Genomic DNA, 19,253 nt, shown 5'->3' on the forward strand with positions numbered 1-19,253 from the left:
GTCTGTGTATAGTTATAAATAGTTGTAGATCTAGTAACTGTGTAAGTTAATGTCTTCTGAGCAAAGTTTTGTAAAATGGATAATGTGGTGTAGATTCCACTTGTCGCCTCCAGTGTGAGTGTCAAGCATGGTCATCGCGGTCAGAAAGTCCTTTTTTAAAATAATGCTGTGCACATTGTCATCAAATGTTATGGAAATGGTCATATTTTTACATATCGTTGATCAAAGTGTTCCTTCAGGTACCGGTAAGCTATTCAATGTGTGCATTCTTTCCCTTCGTGTCTAGGTCGCTGTGAGGGTGCATGGGAGCATTTTCTATCAGCAGGCCATTCAGGTTTTGAGAGCAGAGCACCAGTTCAGATTATGGCTGTATAGAGATCTGAAGGGGTAGCTTGAGCTGATCACAATCCTCGGCAAGAGAACTTCAGACAGATTGTGAAGTACAGTGAGGAGGTGCAACCATTCGTCACCAAGCCCTGATGATTTATCGCCTGTTCATGACTGAGGTATTGTCTTAAAATCTTTGCAGTCGTTGCACCTTGTGATTGTCATCATGCCTAAGAAAATGAAAGGAGAGAACTCTAAGGCAGTAGAGGCACGGGCAAGGAAAGCAGATGCCAAAGCTGCTGCTGAGGCCAAGAAACAGAAGGAAATTGAAGATGCCTACTGGAAAGACGACGACAAGCACGTCAACAAGAAGATACAAAGAAAAGTAAGTACAAAAATGTATGTCGATTGTGGTGACCTCTCTGTTGGAACTTATTTTGATGGAGCAATTTTACGTTAAACTGCAGAACGGAACACTGACCTCTCTACAAAGTGACACTATAGTCAGCAAGTTGATTGTTTAAATGCTAACCAGGAAGAAGAAGTCTGCAAAATCTTTTCCCAAGCATTTAACAGACATTTGAGGAAAAAAACTAGTTGTGATGTTTCCAAAATCTCCACAATGCACTATTGTCATGATTGTGAAATAGTCATTATAACTTAGTAGTTATAATAGCAATTATATAATTGTTTTTCTAATTCTGTTAAAATTACAAATTCACTGGTCTGACAGAGTTTGTTGAAAGGAGAATCCAATGTGTATATTAAAGATATTGATGGCGTACATGTACCATGGCTGTGTAGGTGAATTTGATATACTGTCAAACCTTGTGCTGTATACGGCCACTAAAAAGAATTCTGTCCGAGAGAAAAGCCATGTTACAGGTCCTATCTATGGCGGCCACCTTTTTCATCTCCCATTGGTGGCTACAGGTGTGACTGTACCAGTTTGCAGCAAATTTAAATCACAATGCTCACTCATCTGTTCATCTCTTAGGCTGGTAAGGAACAGAAGAGGCAGGAAGAGTTGGCCCGCAAGCTGGAGAACAAGAAACTCTTTGAGGAAGAGGATAGCAACTTGAAAGGTCCCGCCACCAAGAAGGGTGCACCAAAGGTGACCCGTGCTGAAATTGCTGCCAACCGACAGAGAGTTGAGGAAGAAAATGGTAACAGCAACTTTAAGATGCATAGTTTCACATGTTTGAATAAAGTACTGTTATGTGAAAGATTACATACAAGAGTAGTATTGAAATTTTTGCTAAACTTGCGCTCCGCAGAACAAGTTGCAAAGTGAGAACATTTGCAATTTAGAGACATATGAAGATACATGTATGTTTTGAAGTACTCTCTCATCATTAACCCCGTTAAAGACTAGTCCCAAGTATACTTGGGCAGGTGTCTATGGGAAATGTGATTTGTAACAAAATCTGTTCAGCCCGTCCTCAATAGGTTAAGATTAAATATGACTGCATTTGTTCCAAATACTATTAATCATTCAAAGTACTGCTAATACAGTACTGGATATAGTGCAGGGGCAATAAAATACATGTACCAGTTTTACATTAGCTCTCCATCTCAATCCTTCCTCCCCCCTCTTGATAGCTCGTGCAGCTGCCATGGCAGATAGACAGCTCTCCCACACTGAAGTTCCCCTGGAAGAGAATGCCAACCTAGCTCTGGCCGAGGAGGCTGGGGAAGGAGTCGTCTCAGCGAGGAACATCGATGAGGCCATCTCAGCGCTGAGGTAAGAAAAAAAAAATGATCTGCCTTCTCAAATAATCCATCATGTATGTAAGCAGAGTTGAACTTAGGAGGAATGAATGTGAGCAGTTATTAGCAGATGGACGGTGGTGTATTTCATTCTTATCTTGTTCATGCACACCTGTTGTGAACATGATCAGAATGGGGCTCATGATGACATATTTTACCATGCAGGTGAGCAAAGCCATCCACCAATATTGTTACAGTTTGAATCAAGCGTCTTGGTTGTTTTATACCAGCAAAATCTCAATATGCATTTACGTGAATACGGTAAGTGCCTGCTGAAATTGTACAAATTTTTTTAGGTTTTAAGGAAAGCTGCCTCAGTACGGGTATGTATGGGGGATTCATAGACCTTTAGTGTATTACTGAGGTACAGTTGAACCTCTATTATCCGGTCTCCCTTTATCCGGATCTCTCTATTATACGGACGCAATCTCGCCGTGATTTTTTTTTTTTTTTTTTTATAATTACGGGAGGAAAGGGGGATTCCCAACTCCTTGAGAACTCCTACACAAACACACATGAATTACATCTTACTTCCAATATGATCAACATACATTACATCAAATTTCCTTCCATATTGCTTACCCTCAGATAACATCCCCAAACATCCCCAAGTGTAACAATGAAAAGGTTGCAGTATACACATTACTACATGTGGTACTACAATGGGCTACATCAGTACATGTGTATGTATATGTACATGTATAAAGCATTGAGTCTCCCGTATCCGGCCAAATCCCTTATCCGGATGAGCTCCGGTCCCGACTTGTCCGGATACGAGAGGTTCAACTGTATTTGATCCATTCTATTTGACAGCGTAAAGGAGGCTAACTTGGAGAAGCACCCAGAGAAGCGAGTGAAGGCAGCGTACGCAGCCTACGAGGAGGAGAACCTCCCAAGACTCAAGGCAGAGAATCCCAACCTCAGGCTGTCCCAACTCAAGCAGATGCTGAAGAAAGATTGGATGAAGTCACCGGAGAACCCAATGAACCAGCGCTTTCAGTCTTACAATGCAAAGCGGTGAAAGGACTATTAAAAGAACAAAGCATGGAACATATCTTACGGCATAGCTAAAAAAGCGAAAAGAGCAAAGCATGATGGGAATTTCAAAGCTACTCGACCCATCAATGAGCATGTGCATATTGACTCAGACTGTGGAATTGCTTGTTGGGAGAAAGGCGTAGTCTGAAGATTTCTGTGAAAGGAGACAAACAAGTTGCCACGTGCCACAAGAGTCTGTTTAGAGTCTGATCACTGCTGGAATGAGTACTACCAGCATGCATGTGAATGAAGCTAAGAAAGATAATAAGAGACATACATGTAGCTTTCATATTCCTGTTGGGTTAGCAATGCAAATTGAAAATTTAATTTTTTCTTAATTCGCTTTGACAGTGTGCATATGGGCAACACTAAAATTGATCTAAGATGCACCTACCCTTTCAAACCCCCCAACCTCCTCACCCCCAGCACCCATGCACACAGAAATGCAAAACAAAACAACAAGCAATTCATAGTGAGAAGGAACATGTAGGAGAGTAAGAAATGTGCCGTATAAGTGCATGTCACATGCTTTCCTTCCAAAGGATCTGCAAAGAGCAAATGGCAGTCAAATATGCAAGCATTTAATGGCTGTAGGTATATAAAACAGAGTTCCAGCCTGTAGTAATGCTATGGTAGCATTGTACTCGCTTGTAGATGTTTTGTCTGTGTTTGGAATAGCAAAAAGGTCTTTTATTTGTTCTTGTTTTGGGGGGATGTTGTGTCTTGTCGATTTGTGTTTTTGTGTGATTATTCAGTTTTACATGCTTTTCATTTTACAGTCACTGAACCTTTGTTGTGACTATAACTATGCTGGTTGCAAAGAGATTAAAGATATTTATTTCCTTTCTTTGGTTGAGATTGATGGTATAATATTGATTACACTTCAGTAAGTGTTATGCATACACACATTTTGTTTGTGATATTGTTTTTTGTTTTTAAATCAAGTATCTAGATCAGTTTTGAAGGATTTGAAAACATTTCTCTCTGTTACTGAATGAGCAGAACCCAAGGTCCTTACAATGTCAGAATTATTGTTTGGGTTATTATCACATACTCTGGGATATTCCAGGCATGAAATGATAGCACAATTGACAGTCATTTCCTATTGCAAAGACCTCCTTTTCCTAAGCTGCTGTTCTTGTGCAGACTCATTTGTTGTTGATTTTTATAACACTGCTTTGCTCCAAGAAAAGGTGCTGTTGCATAGCATTTTTCCCACTAAAGCTACGGTCACAAAGGTTCGTATGAACAATACGTTCGTACGAAAGTCACTGTTCGTACGAATTCTGGAGTTCGTACGGCCGCCTTATGAAGAGAGGGTTGCATACAAAGTTTAAAAAAAAAACTTGGACAAGACCATCGACCAGGCTACGAACTTACAAACGGTCTACGAACGATCTACGGATGCTGGTTTCGTACGGTCTTCTAAAGAAGATCTTACGAAATTGTCTAAAAATCGTTCATATGGCGTTCGTAGCAGTTCTTAATGGTATTTGTGACCGAGCCATAACATCTTTCAGTTATAAGAAATGTTATGCTAATTACTCCTTCTAAATGAGACCTGTGCCCTGCGAAAGAATGTCATAAGACAGTGTTGGCATAATTATGCAGATATTACAGTTTTGGCTGATGATATGTGCCAAATTACTATGGAAAAATTCACTTCTATCAAAGAGAAAATAATATTCTATAATTATGGTACACAGGTGTGGAACTTTCATACGGATGCATCCAAGGTCTTCAGAATATGAAATAATTCCCTTTTACGATTTCTGCCTCTAAAATATGATTCAGGCATCATATGAGATGTATGAAAGTGACAGTTTAGATAATAAAATTGTCAGCCATGAACTAAGAGTAAAAAACAAAAAACAAAAAAGCAAACAAAAGGAGAAAGAGAATAACCTCTATTTGTCAGTGATGATGCCAAGCACATTTGAACGTTTCCTGTAAATGTGTGCATGTCCATGTACTCGCACTAATGAAATGAAAAAAAAAACGATGTAGGCCTAAGGAGCAATTTTTAGGCAGTTTGTACAAAAGAAAGGTTTTAATACAGTAATGCACACAATGAGAAGTGGATACTGTCCTGTTGATTTTTCGTTGTCATTACAGATTCTGTACAAGTGCCAAAAACCAAGCCCTTTTTGTTGATGAAATGTATGTTGTCTGAATGTGAACGCATTTCGTGCTATTACACAAGAGTTGAAATTTACCACAGTAAATTGCAAATATGCCATGCAAGAACCTTTGCTTCTGAGATAGATACAAACTGTAATCAGAGCTATCAGAGATATCATTCTTCTAATGCACATTTTACAACATGTTCTAGAAGGACAACACAGCCTTATGTTTGAAAGCTCTACTTGGTTACTTATTTACTTGATGGGACATTCAAAACACAGAAAAGGTCATTTGTTTTTAAATGTGCAATAAAATCAGTTTCATTGAAGTTCTTGACCCTTCATGACAAACTTGACTGGATATTTGTGGAAACCATATTATGTGTATTTCCTTACTGTAGAACTTCCGGTTAGATGCAAGTGATTTGTTTGCTGCAGAAGATATATATTCTTCTTTTTCTTATTTTCTTCTAATTATTTCATAATTCTATTATGATCAATATCTTAACATTTCAGTACCTTTTTCATTATTGCCATAATTTTTTATTTTTTTTTTTTCGTAAATGTCTGTGATTTACTGTATATTGTTCCCACATAGTGCTTTGTTTGAAAAGCCGTATCACAGTGCAGTTCAGGTCTGTGTAGGTGGTGCTCACATGCGGTGCTGTGCCACAAATGATTTTTTTTTTCAATCTCTTTGTTATGAGAGGGTTTTGTTATGACTGATCTCTTTATAACAAGGTACATGTACCACTGTACTGTACTGGTCATTGTTGCGTTCATCACCCTCTTTCTTCCCTGAATCAATGTCTTCTCCAGTTTCTTCTCATGATAATGCATGTACCTAGGAGTCAAAGTGTCCCTGTTGCCGTGCTCCTACACACCACTGACCCTATACCAATCTTGTCTTCATCCCACTCATTTGTCTCGTCTTTTCTCAGTGGTAGCACATCTGAGTCTACTCTCCTGTAGTCCTCCAGTCCATTCGTGTAATTGCTAAAGACACACATTTTCTGAGATCTCTTATCCCGGCACACAAAGGGTTAATGCAAATGTACTTCTATAATCTGGTCACAATAAAACTTGATTGTCTTTTTTTTTTTTTTTTTTTTTGTAGGGGGGGGGGGGGTAATAATATGCAGAATGGAAATGGACAGTGTTTAAAAATGTTTATTTTGTGATGGTGCTACTATTGACAGGGATTATTCTTTGTTGGTATATACTGTGTATAAAGACATTTAATGTGGTGAATACGAAGAGGCCCTGTAATGCAAATGCACCTTACACATATCATTGATACATGTATATCATACAGGGTGACAGATGTTCTTAATAGCCATTGCAAAACAGTTGCCAGTCATTTCCTTTGCTTCATGAGTGTGTGTAGTTTGTCCTCGTTGATAACTCAATGTGTAATTTCAAATCTATATTGACAATGGCAGGAACTGTTCCATTTCTAATTATATCTTCAGTTCTACATTTGTATTTGGTGTTTTAAACACTCGGGGCCAGATTGCACTAAAATTTTCATGCACTAGTGACTTATAGAAAAAGCAGTTGTCATACCAAAAGCCATCTACATGTATCTCCCATGATTTGTGGTTGTTAGTTATTACCAGGGTAATTATCATTATTGTACATGTATATGCATATCATTGCTAACTCTCTTCTGCCCCCCCCCCCCTTTGAACACAGCTCAGTGCTTTTTTCACCTGTAAGTTACCCTGTCAAAGTGCACATGACTGTTTCTTTGTGGGAGGAGAAAAGTTGTCCTCTTGTACCTAGGTGAATCTCAAGATGGCAATGCAAATATCAAATATACAATGGCAATTTGTCCCACGAATAAACATTTAAATAAAAGGAAATCTAATACATGTATGTGCATTTACATTCTCTTGTTAATATTTTTGCTCATTTGTTTTTGTTGAAGACTGATACAAAATATGTCTGAATGCATGAAGTTGATGATTGTTGCCTGTCACACAATTTTGGAAAGTACAAACCCAAATACTGTAACTGGCAATCCATTGGAATTGAATAAAGGAGGGATGGAGATTCCTGAGAAGTAGGTTCGTGAGTGCAAAAAAGGACATACCGTCTATGTCCAATAGGAAACTACACAAGTCGAAAAATTGGCTCAGCAAAAGAAGATTACCCATACTGTAAATACATGTACTTTAATAATAAGGTGTATGTTGGAATTCATAAGTCTAAAGACTTACGTAAGATGAGTTTTCGCATGTTTTTAATTCCAGTCAACACATGAACTACTGGAAGACATAGCAAGCAAAAATTTTTGCATGCTTTTATTTTCGCACTGGTTTCTGATTGTGCATAATGTGTGAACATTTCAACACCGCGAAATTTTCCACTTTTACAGTAGATTAACATTTCTCAATTGCTTTCCTGACACCCCACTGTTGGCAACATACAAGCTGTATAAAGTTTACTCTGTTCTATAAGGGTGAAAAGATGACCAGAGTTCAAAGCTTATATCAGACTACATGCATTCTCAGGACCAAAGACACAACGCCATACCTATCCTTTCTCTTCCATGCATTCGCTTCCATCAATAAACACTTATCTCATGTAAAAACCGATATCAGCCATGTAAAGTTTGTTAATGTGACACATTTCTCTCAGCACACAGCATGTAAAACAATGCTCATTAGTTTTATCATCCCCCCCCAAAAAAAAATAAAAAATAAAAAAAAAAGACTTCCAACAAAACGTACCCACATAGACATTACTTGTTTTTGATGTTTATTTTATAACAGATGTTTATGCATTCTGATATGTACAAATGTAGTTTGGTTTAGGAGGCAAAATGTGTAAATCTCACATTGCATAACATTAATTGGGGAAGATACTGTACGAGCTGAAACATTCGCGGTTGTTTTATTTTCGCGAATTTTGCGAATCGCCTTTAAACCGCGAAAATAACAACGCGTGAATAACCAAGTTCAGTTAGACCCTCGCAACCGCGAAATTAACAACACGCGAAAATGTCCTCCAAGTAGCAATTCGCGAAAATATCTGTACACGAAAATTTCAGCTCGTACAGTATACATTTGTTCACATCTGACACACTCTTGAGAAAAGGTGTTAAGTACCAGTGGTAGGGACCTTCAAGCTCCATGAACCAGACTTCCAGTCACTGGATGAAAATAAATGTACAGGTTGTACAATGTACTAAAGATGATTTCCCTTCACAAGACCACAGTAACCATCACCTACGAGTTGATATCAAGCCTACAGACCAGTTCGCAGTTGGCAATGGGTTTAATAACCTTGAATTTTAAACCATTGAAACATCATTGTAAATACACTGTATACCGTAAACAATCATGTATTGGGTAAGGCATACCTTTTTTGTCCTGAAAAATATATAGACAGTTGGGGTGTGCCTTCTACACAAATGGAAGTACTTGTGTCCGTAATTGGTGGTTTTTGTTTTTTTTTTTCTTTTTTTTTTCTTTTTTTTTTTTTGGGGGGGGGGGGAGGGTTGTCCAATGTTCAAAGTCAAGGTGCACCTTACACATGTGTTTACAGTAGCTATCACCCACTCTTAGGCAATCCATCTTGCTTTTATGTTAACAAGCTACCTTGAGAATGTTACAAAAAGTTCTTTCGCTGCAATGTAAAAAAACCTTTTAGTCACTGTCCATGGCATTTACTGTATACGCCTAATATTTCGCGCAGTTTTTATTTTTGCGAATTTCATTGAGTCAGGTGCAATTCACGAAATTAAAGACACGCGAAATAATGACTCTGATCCAGATATTTATGTGACGCATACGTATACATTTCTCCGTTAGTACAGTACTCCACGATAACGAATTCAACCACGCAAGAAATCATCAGGGAAGTCCCGATTCGCGAAAATTTAGACTCGCTAAATATATGGCGTATACAGTACATGCTCATGTGCAGAATTAAACTTCAAACTGGCTAATTGCAAAGAACTCTCTACTGACTGGTATCTTGCAATTATTCACTGGGTCAGCAGCACAGATTGGGACAAAATCATCTACGTACCTACACTTGTCTTTGCTAAGCCAGATGTCACTATGTGTGATACTATGCACCAACTGTTGGTATCCACTACATGTACGCTGCACTTCCGTTATAAAAACACGGTTATAACAAAATTAGGGATACAATGAAGTAAAATTTGGGGCCCAAAATCATCATCTTGATATCTTTATGCAGTTTATTTGTTCCAATATAACAAAATTTTGATATAATGAAAGAAAACTGCCGGTCCTGAGGACTTTGTTACGGGAGTCCCCTGTACTTTATCAACACCCAGTGCAAGAATGTCTTTGCTCAAGTGACTGTGTATCCCAGACACACAGAAGTTCGTGAGTAGTTTGGCCAATGCATCATGCATCAAATTTAAATCAAATTCATACAAATAACATACTACAGTACCAGTGTTTGCACAGTGGACAAATATTGATGAGTCAGATAAAGAAATGAAAACCAGAAGGAATAATTTTTCTCGTATTACATAGCACTTTGCTATGCATTTTGGATATGAATGTGAAACAAAATGTCATTTGTGTAGAAATTTCATTACAAGGAATTGTACACCATTTTGTTTAAAGAATATGTCCCATTAACCAAAACTGCAATTCAACTTTTTGATGGGAATCTATTCCCTGTACCAGGCATTATTATAATCATTTTCTTTTCTTTTTCTTTTTGTTTTTGTTTTTGTTTTTTTGTTTTTTTTGGGGGGGGGGTACATGTTTCAGAACATATGAAAGACAACACGCATTATGAAAATTCACTTTTCTAAGACCTGTCATGCACACTTGTGTGTGGGTACTGTAATTTCTATGCATGAATTCCTTAATCGAAATGTTCAGAAAAATCCTACTAAAAGGTCTAAATCTTTTAGATGGCAATCCCATCCAATTACAGATCCTGCAGTGCCATATTCGCATAATCTGTGTTCAATGCTTCTCACCACTTACATGAAGCCATGTAGCAAACACTGGTCATGATTTACATGTCATTAGCACTGCATCCCACGTGCTGTGGTCATGTTAAAAAGTAAGCCTTTATCTATGAAACTGAGCTATGAAAATTCCACTCAATACAAAACTGCAGGATCAAAGAGATTGTGGAAGCTTGTAGAAGCCAGTGTGACTGCTGCCACTGAAATATGAATTTGTCAACAACAGCTCTACTACCAGCACACCTACAAGGTAATCCTCTCATGTGGCTGGGGCAAAGTTCACTCTGTCCGCATGGGGCAGGAGAGTCTCCACACCTCAATGAGTATCAGGTACATGAATAATAGTTTCACTTGTACATTCAGTCACACATACTTTTGATGAAATAGCAATCTGCTCATCTAGATCTCTCAGTGCTGCAATCCACACTTAGGTTTCCACTAACTTTCCAGTGTACAGGAGGTTGGGCTCCACACATGGGTGCTGTAGCATTTTGATTGTTTGTAACCTCACTGATGACAACGGTTTCCTGTGTATGGGAGGTTTGGCTCCATCCATGAGTGCTGATAATTTTGAATTTTTTGGTAAGGTAGAGCACCCTTTAACACCTGGATGACAATGGTGTCCAGTGTGTAGGAGGTTTGGCTCCATCCATGGGTGCTGGGAACTTGAATTTTGTGGAGGTAGAGCACCCCTTGACTGATGGATGATGATGACAACAGTTATCAAAGTTCTCTCATCACAAGTTCTTAGCTCAGTTCTCCTCGGCCTCTGCCATCTCTTCATCCTGCTCCTCGATGACTTGCACTTGCTCTTCTTGCCTCTTCTTGAGCCCTGTTGCCATGACAATAGGAAAGTAAGCACAATAAATGAAGATGTCATAACCAATGACACTAGCCACTTTCATGAAGTGTATATGATAAAAGCAGACATATTAAACACAAACAAGGTAAACCACATTGCCACAGTAATTACAACTTCAAAAGTTGAAGCGAATTTTTTCAACATGTATGCTTTTACAAACATTCTAAAAGACACATGCTTTTACAAACATGTATATATTCATTAGAATAGTGGTGATATCATGTACATAGAAAATAAGTATGATCTTCCACAAATTACATGCATATGTGTATATACCTTTGAATGTGAAATATACTGTAAAAGTGGAAATTTTCATGCATTTCTCTCAACAAGAAACTAGCGCAAAAATAAAAGCACGCAAATATTTTTGCTTGCCATGTGTTCCAGTAGTTGATGTCTTGATTCTGTGGAATTAATAACAAACGCAAACAGCAGGAAACTGACCAGAAAACAATATAATTTATTAGTGGAAAAATGAGCAAAGAAAATGGGATTCCATCGGGATTCGAATCCCGATGGAATCCCATTTTCTCTGCTCATTTTTCCACTAATGAATTAATAACATTTGCAACTCTTCTTACCAGTCCGAGCGTGAAAAACTAGTCGCGCGAAAATATCTACTCTTACAGTATCTCGTGGATCAATTTTCAGTGAAAGGCAAGATAAACTTTTCTTATCAATAGTTTCACAAAGAGAAAAAGGTTGATCTTAATTGCCGCATGCAAACTGTCAGCACACACATTGGTAATATAAACAGGTGTATTCTTACCTGCTGCAGGGGACTTGATGAGGTGTATACTCTGTTTGACCTCTTGGATGTCTCTCTGCTTCCTCAGCTCCTTGCCCTTCTTTAATCTGTGAGTAGAAATCCAAGGTAATCAATGAAAGACATGATAAAGTATCCAATATCAAGAATTATATCAAAGTGATGATGAAAGATGACATAAATTTCTGATGGCACTGTTTCAGAAATGTTACACTTGATGATAAAATGGCTACTTTACGACAGATGTTTAATCCATCCGGCAAACTTACCATGGTAATCTCATGGAGATCTTTGATTTGTTGACTGAATGAACCTTTTAAATCACAAACTACCATAATGGTCTAATCACTAACAAGCAAATCACAGATGTTGATTCTTTCCATAATTTCAGACAAGTATGAATTTTCCCTATCTGTAATATCTGCTAAAATCTAAAACCAAATATAATGATCTGCCACAACTTTGTGAAAACCCCCATTAATCCTATATTGTCACAGTACCATGTCAAGTCATTCGTGCGCAGGATTGGACTCCTATAACGACGACTCTGTTCACATGGTTTATCATCAATACCACCACCAATGGCACTGCCAGTAGTAACAAATACTCATTAATGAAAACATCATGAAGTGATATGCAAAGCATACAATGACCCCTGTGGAATGCAAAGTGTAAATACACATTGACAGTACTGCTGTGTACTGGTACACTTATCAAACATAAAAGTGAAAGAGCTCTGTGTTTAGCAGAAGTCATTCTGTAATGACAAGAATTTGGCTTGACCATGAATTCACTGATACAGTGCACTCCCGTTACAACGAACACGGTTATAACGAAATTTCGTTATAACGAAGTAAATCTTCTGGTCCCAAAATTATCACCATTAAAGTCTATGGTACAAAATTCGCTTATAACGAACACGGTTATAGCGAAATTTCCGTTATAACGAAGTCTTTTTCGAGCACCACAGACAAAGAAAAACAAAAGAAATGTGCTCCATTATAACGAAATGCGAATTGCTTTCGAAAATACGTAGCGGAACAAGCATTTATAGTGTCTCTGCATGGGTGAACGCTTCACACCACTGTGTGTTCGCTCCTTGTGTCGCTCCTTGTGTCACACACAGTTTCTGAGGGGAACTTGCGTTTATTATTGTAATACAGTTATCCCATCACATTTCACATAGCTTTGCAGTGTATGATGAGTATTCAGCAAACATAATATACGTGGTTCCTTGTTTTCGTTATATATTGTATTTGTTCGGTTATAACGAAATTTCGTTATAACGAAAGGAAACTGCCGGTCCCGAGCATTTCGTTATAACGGGAGTGCACTGTATGATAATTACATTCACATACACGGCTATTTCTCATTGTCAATATGGGCATTCCTAGCCATTCAGCTCTAACCAAAAACATTCTTGTGGCCTTAAAGAACTTGACAAGTGACAAATCACAGCTGCTGAGGAGTTTCCTACATGAGGTCCATATGAGCCAATATCCCAGTCAAACACTTTCTGGACTCAATTACCTCAAAGCAAGGCAGCCTGGTATGAGATACCATCAAGAAAATCATGCTGAGTATGAACATAACTATGGTCTAATTACCTGTTGATAATGTGCTGGCCTGCTCTCCTCTGCTTGATCTCTTCCACTCTGGCCATTGCCTTCATTGTCTTCTGCCATAGCTCTCGGTCATACTTCACTGGAACATTCCGCCTCTTCTCAAACTCAAATGAATTGTCCTGCAACAGTAATCAACACCAGTTCTTTGGCTATGAGAATCTGTCATAGCAAAATTTTGAACTGATTTTTTTTTTTTTTTTTTTCAGAAAATCTCACTCAATCAATTATGGTCTTCCAATATCAGCTTTTTTTAAAAGCACACATAATTAAATACAGACAAATGTTCCAGTATACTTATTAAATAATTTTCAAAACTCCATAAGCATTTTTCACATTGTTAATTGAATGTGCACTGAATCAGTGGAACTGGAAATGCCACTACCTAAAACATCAACATGTAAATATCACAGAACCAGTACTTAATCCAAAAGGCTAGAAATATATAAAATCATTACCAAACTCCCATCAATGAGAGACCACTGACACTCAACGTGGGTGACAAATCTCTCAAACTTCACAAAATCTTCTGCAGTTTGACAATGAACTGTATGTATGCAAGCAATAATATTAATATGCATCATTGACTGTTTTAGTTCTAGGTGCTGGCAAACCTGCAGTTTCAACTTGCAGATTTTTATGATTGTCATGAATGTTTGCTGATTTAAGCCCATAATACAGCACCCTCAATCTCCTCCATCAAGTGAATATGCACATGATGTATACTACACAGGGGCGGATCTAGGAATTCCGTAAAGGGGGGCACGTTTACAAAATTAAAGGGGAGCGCACGCATCCCTCCCCATTTTTTTCTCATTTCTTTTGTTTCAACAAAAAGAAATAGAATGGGGGGGGGGGGCGTGCACACGTTGTGGACCTCCCTGGATCCGCCACTGCTACAGATACTCACCACAGCCAGTTCTTTGCCAGCAGCTTTCCTGAAGGCCTTGGTCCATCGTACCTTGCGTGGGTTCTTCTTCTTCTTGAAAGCTTTGTGGCATTTTCCTCTGCAGAACTTGAAAATCTATCGTAAGACAAACATAAAAAAGATGAATCATATTTCTCAGAATCGTTCCGGTAAATTACATCAAAAGATCTGCAGTTATCACTACACTAGGCCTAGATTGTTTTTCTATATCAAGAACAAGATTATCGCAACCAATGCAACAGCATTGATGACTGACTGCCAAATCCTACTGTCATTCAAGTACCAGCATTACTCGAAGTCTTGAAAATTGTCAATGTCCTGTCTTTTTAATCTACCGAACAACACTGGCAAGTGGTACTGGTAGGTTTGTAAACATGCATGGATTATCAATGTAGGTCTAGTTTATGTACGACAGTTATAATCATAATTTTGATCTTCACTCCACAGACCACCACGAATCAAATGAAGTAGGCTAGCCTAACTTAGAGACCTAATCCAAATAACTGAGCCCGTTTATACTTCTTTGAGAGGACAAACAAGACTGTCGAAGCGTTTTTGTGTTAAAACAATGGCGTTATATTAACTGAAAGAACCTTCTCTTTTACCCGTACTTAGGCTAGGTCAAAGGTGCATTCGCTTTGCCTTCTCAATGAACTGATTCCTGCAGCATTGGTATAACATGCATTGTGACTTGTGTTGTGAATCATACGCCATCTCACCACGACCACAAGCCACAGCAAATGTGCGACTCATTCCTGCTGAGAGCATTAAACTAAAGTTTATACACTCCTAACAAAAAATAATTTGAACACACTCACTTTACTATCGTTGCGGACGAACTGAATCCCATGCCCTGGGTAGATGGGGCTTGAGCAAAAGTAACACTTCTCGACCCTCATGTTCCTCTGTGCTTATGCTTCTCATGTACAGGATCTTGCCGTACACAACATGCGTGTTCTACAACAGCATGCGCTGGGGTGCCGATACGATCGACGATCCATATGCAATCCACGTTGTTGCCTGTCGCAATACTTGCAATATTGAGACGGCAGAGGGCGCTATTGCTGAGAGAATCTATCTCCAATGTATCTACAATGTCATGTATCTTTCTATCTATCCATCCATCTATCTATCTATCTATCTATCTATCTATCTATCTATCTATCTATCTATCTATCTATCTATCCATCTATCTATCTATCTATCTATCTATATATCTATCTATCTATCTATCTATCTATCTAGCTATCTACCTGTCTATCCAGGTTACCTACCTACCTATTAGGCATCTATCTATTTATCTATCTATCTATCTATCTATCTATCTATCTATCTATCCATAGCTATCTGCCTGCCTATCCAGGTTATATACCTACCTATTTATCTATCTATTTATCTATCTATCTATCTATCTATCTATCTATCTATCTATCTATCTATCTATCTTGGATCTGTCCATCTACATTATCTATCTAATCACTTACCTACCTACCTATCTATCTATCTATCTATAATAATCTATATCTATATCTATCTATCTGTTTAGCTACTACTAGTAATACTGTATCTATATCTATAACGATTGCATTCATGATTATGCGTGTGTGTGTATGTACATTATTTATTCAAATCTTAAAAAGATACATGATAAACCAAATTGTTTACAGGAGATAAAAAGACAAGAAAGTAAGCACGTACAGGTCTACACTTCAAAGGAAATTTCCCAAATAAAATATGTCGGCTCAGTGAAAGCAAAAATAGTAGCAGAACACATCGATTAAGTTTTAGGAAAATCAGATGATCAGTTCAGAGTTAGTTATGGATTTTTACCGTTATGGTTAAAAGCATTTTGTCCAGGATGAGAGGGCTAGATATAGGATGTACTACGGAAGGGGAATGACAAAGAAAATCTAAAAGAGAATTCCAGATATTTTCATCTTTCTAAGGATCTCATGACTTATCTCCGTCAGAAGGCAGGGGAAATAATGTTACACTAATTAAATGAAATAATGTTTGCAACAAGTCGAGCGCAGGTATATTTTTCGTGTAAAATGAAATATTATTAAGAAGTTTTCCCAACTGACGATAGATGTTCATGGCATGTTCCCTTCGAACTGTGACATCCTTGCCGCGCCTATTGAGAGATTATTATTATCGTTTACATAATTATACAGAGGTTCAAGAGTGTTGGCAAATATCATTAAGTCCTCACATTCGTCCAATAAGATGATGTGTTATAAAGTCACTGCAATGTATGTACACGGAGAAGATCTGAAAATTATGTTATTATTTCTTCTTCTTTTTTGTACCTTGATTGGGAAAGATCGAGGCAACATAGTTGGACGTCACAGTCAATGACTGCCGAATGACAAAATGATCGTTTAGACCAGAGTGCAGTCAAGGGGGAAGCGATGCTGAGATGTTCTCTCACACAGAAGGAAGTCTTTTTTTGACATTTCTATTCAAAATAGTAACACTCATGACACTAGTGTATAACGATCAGAACAACCAGAATGACCAGGACTTTAACTGATTGTGTGCCAGGCAGTTTGCAGGTCTACAAGACTTGTGTGTGTGTATCATATTGATGGTGTAATTTGATATTTGGCAAGCTTGGACTTCAGCCTCTGATGCCTGCACGAATAAGGGGTACTCGGGAAAATCTCTTTGGTGGTACTCTATCATCCTGCATGAGATTTTGAGTCAAGCGCCCCCAACGGGGAACACTCTTGCCTGCCATGACCGCTTTCGCTTACGCCGTGTTGAGAACTAACAACAAACAGTCCATGCAGCGATGCAATGGCGGGCGAAATCGGACCACTACACTGGATGCACGCACAAACGAGACGAGGAGATACATAAGACTCTACATATTCTATGATTGTGTCCATGTAAAGCTACACAAAGAAATGCATTCAACTTTTTACAGCCGTCAAGGCTATTGCTGTAGGTGTATGAAACAGGAACATGCACATTTTCTTTGCCATGAAAATTCTATAAAGTTTAGAAAAAGGAGTGAGTGATGTAATATGAACAAATTTGTACATCTTGTGAAACCAATTAAAAAGTGTGAAATAATTTCACCTTGTCACAAATTCTCCAAATTGAAAATACCTCGAGAATGTAAGTGACTTCTCGTGTACTTATTTATACGTTGGTGTAATTTCTTTTTTTTTTTTTTTTTTTGCGAGATGCGTAAATAGCGATGTATCAACAAGTACGTGTCAAACTGTCATTATAAAACCACGGAAAGCAATACCTCACTTACTGTGCTCTGTACAGGAGGAGTGTAATTAATCAAGCTCACAAAAAGTGTTTATAACTAATTAATAGTCCATACGCTTAAGTATAAACAATTTTAATAGTTTGTAATTATCTTCAAAGAAATTCAAGCTTATTAAGATACTTTAGCTATGTGTGTTTGTGTGTTTTAATCTATTTTGTGTTACAGTTTATTTTCTTTTTGTGTGTGAAAATTTGCCAACTTGTAAATTTAATGCAAGGAATTCAATCCTTTCTGTTTGCTCATAGCATTCTCATGTTCAGTTTTATATCATGCTCTATTTTTCATTGTTTTTAATGTAAGCGTCAGACGTAAACGGGTTACGATGCAACTTTACAATGTATTTGTAAAAAAAAAAAAAGAAATGAATTCTAGAAACTTTTATTCAAAACTACTTCGCGTTTTTCATTCTTCTTTAATCATTGTTAAGTAAAGAAAAGATTATGTTCACCCTATTCATATCCCTGTTCATGTTTTACAAGTCAGTGTTTGCTAGTTGATAGAACGTCCGCTTGTCTACACATTTCGAGATCAGTAGACATTCAGCTAGATAAAGCTCAGAATCTAAAACCTTATGAAAAACAACTACCCTGATATCGTGATTTTCCATAATATAATTGTTTCTCGCGTTTCTAAAGGTTTTCATTTTTATACTTCAAGGTATAACTTACAGATTATATTTTGTGCAATATGCATTGTGACGTTCTCCTATATAGGTGTAACGGGAGGAACACTGAATTAAGCATTACATTTACAACGATGTAATGTATGGTGTATATGATATTATATGTCACAGTACATCATGATGTAATAGAAATAAAACGTTAATTAGAGAGGTAATCTAGTGAGAAAAGAAGGAAAGAGAAAATAAAGAGACAAAGATTTACGAATAAAAGGTAAGGTAAGAAATATTCACCACTTGACGAGTTCTTATGAATATGGAAGTAGATGATGTAACACTTTCTATTATAAACACATTTTTTAGGGGGATCTAGCAACCCAATATTCATGATAATTAACTACTATACTGTTTAATATGTATACATAGTATACTGATTCACAACAGTAGTAAAGAAAACTCTAGCTGTGATACTGTATATAATATATATATATATATATATATATATATATATATATATATATATATGTATATATATATATATATATATATATGTATATATATATATATATATATATATATATATATATATGTATATATATATATATATATATATATATATATATATACACACATGTGTGTGTGTGTGCGTGTGTCTGATTCTTGTGATATGAAATTGAACGAAATTCGAATAAAGAATTATCAAAAAAAATGTGTCATGATGGCGGTGTAAATGTGATTATATGTGTATGCACACAAAAAGACAAAGACAAAGACAAAAAACAAAAACACAGATAATGAAACCGACAGAGAAAGGGAGAGAGAGAGATAGCAAACGTGACATCATGAGAACAGATAGCTTATAACGTTCATAATCGTCTCGTATGTTTCCCCTCTCTCTCCCCGAGCGGTGCCCCAGAGTCTGTCATCCCAGTCTCATTCCCCTCAT

At 37.4% G+C, this 19,253-nt stretch overlaps 2 protein-coding genes across 2 annotated transcripts; one reads left to right on the top strand and one right to left on the bottom strand.

Annotated features, from left to right (window-relative positions):
• Window positions 1-306: 306 nt before the first annotated feature.
• LOC140230979 (coiled-coil domain-containing protein 124-like) lies at window positions 307-3,119 on the top strand. Its single transcript, XM_072311124.1, has 4 exons — window positions 307-712; window positions 1,325-1,493; window positions 1,930-2,071; window positions 2,911-3,119. The coding sequence occupies exons 1-4, from the start codon at window positions 554-556 to the stop codon at window positions 3,116-3,118; spliced, it is 678 nt and encodes a 225-aa protein (XP_072167225.1). The 5' UTR covers window positions 307-553; the 3' UTR covers window position 3,119.
• Window positions 3,120-7,299: 4,180 nt separating this feature from the next.
• On the bottom strand, window positions 7,300-15,358 carry LOC140230970 (probable ribosome biogenesis protein RLP24). The gene is made up of 5 exons (XM_072311114.1): window positions 15,221-15,358; window positions 14,385-14,498; window positions 13,460-13,596; window positions 11,856-11,941; window positions 7,300-11,056 (listed from the first exon to the last, which is right to left on the bottom strand). The coding sequence occupies exons 1-5, from the start codon at window positions 15,299-15,301 to the stop codon at window positions 10,977-10,979; spliced, it is 498 nt and encodes a 165-aa protein (XP_072167215.1). The 5' UTR covers window positions 15,302-15,358; the 3' UTR covers window positions 7,300-10,976.
• Window positions 15,359-19,253: the final 3,895 nt, after the last annotated feature.

The sequence above is a fragment of the Diadema setosum genome, chromosome 7, assembly GCF_964275005.1.
Source record: "Diadema setosum chromosome 7, eeDiaSeto1, whole genome shotgun sequence".
Lineage (NCBI taxonomy): Eukaryota > Metazoa > Echinodermata > Echinoidea > Diadematoida > Diadematidae > Diadema > Diadema setosum.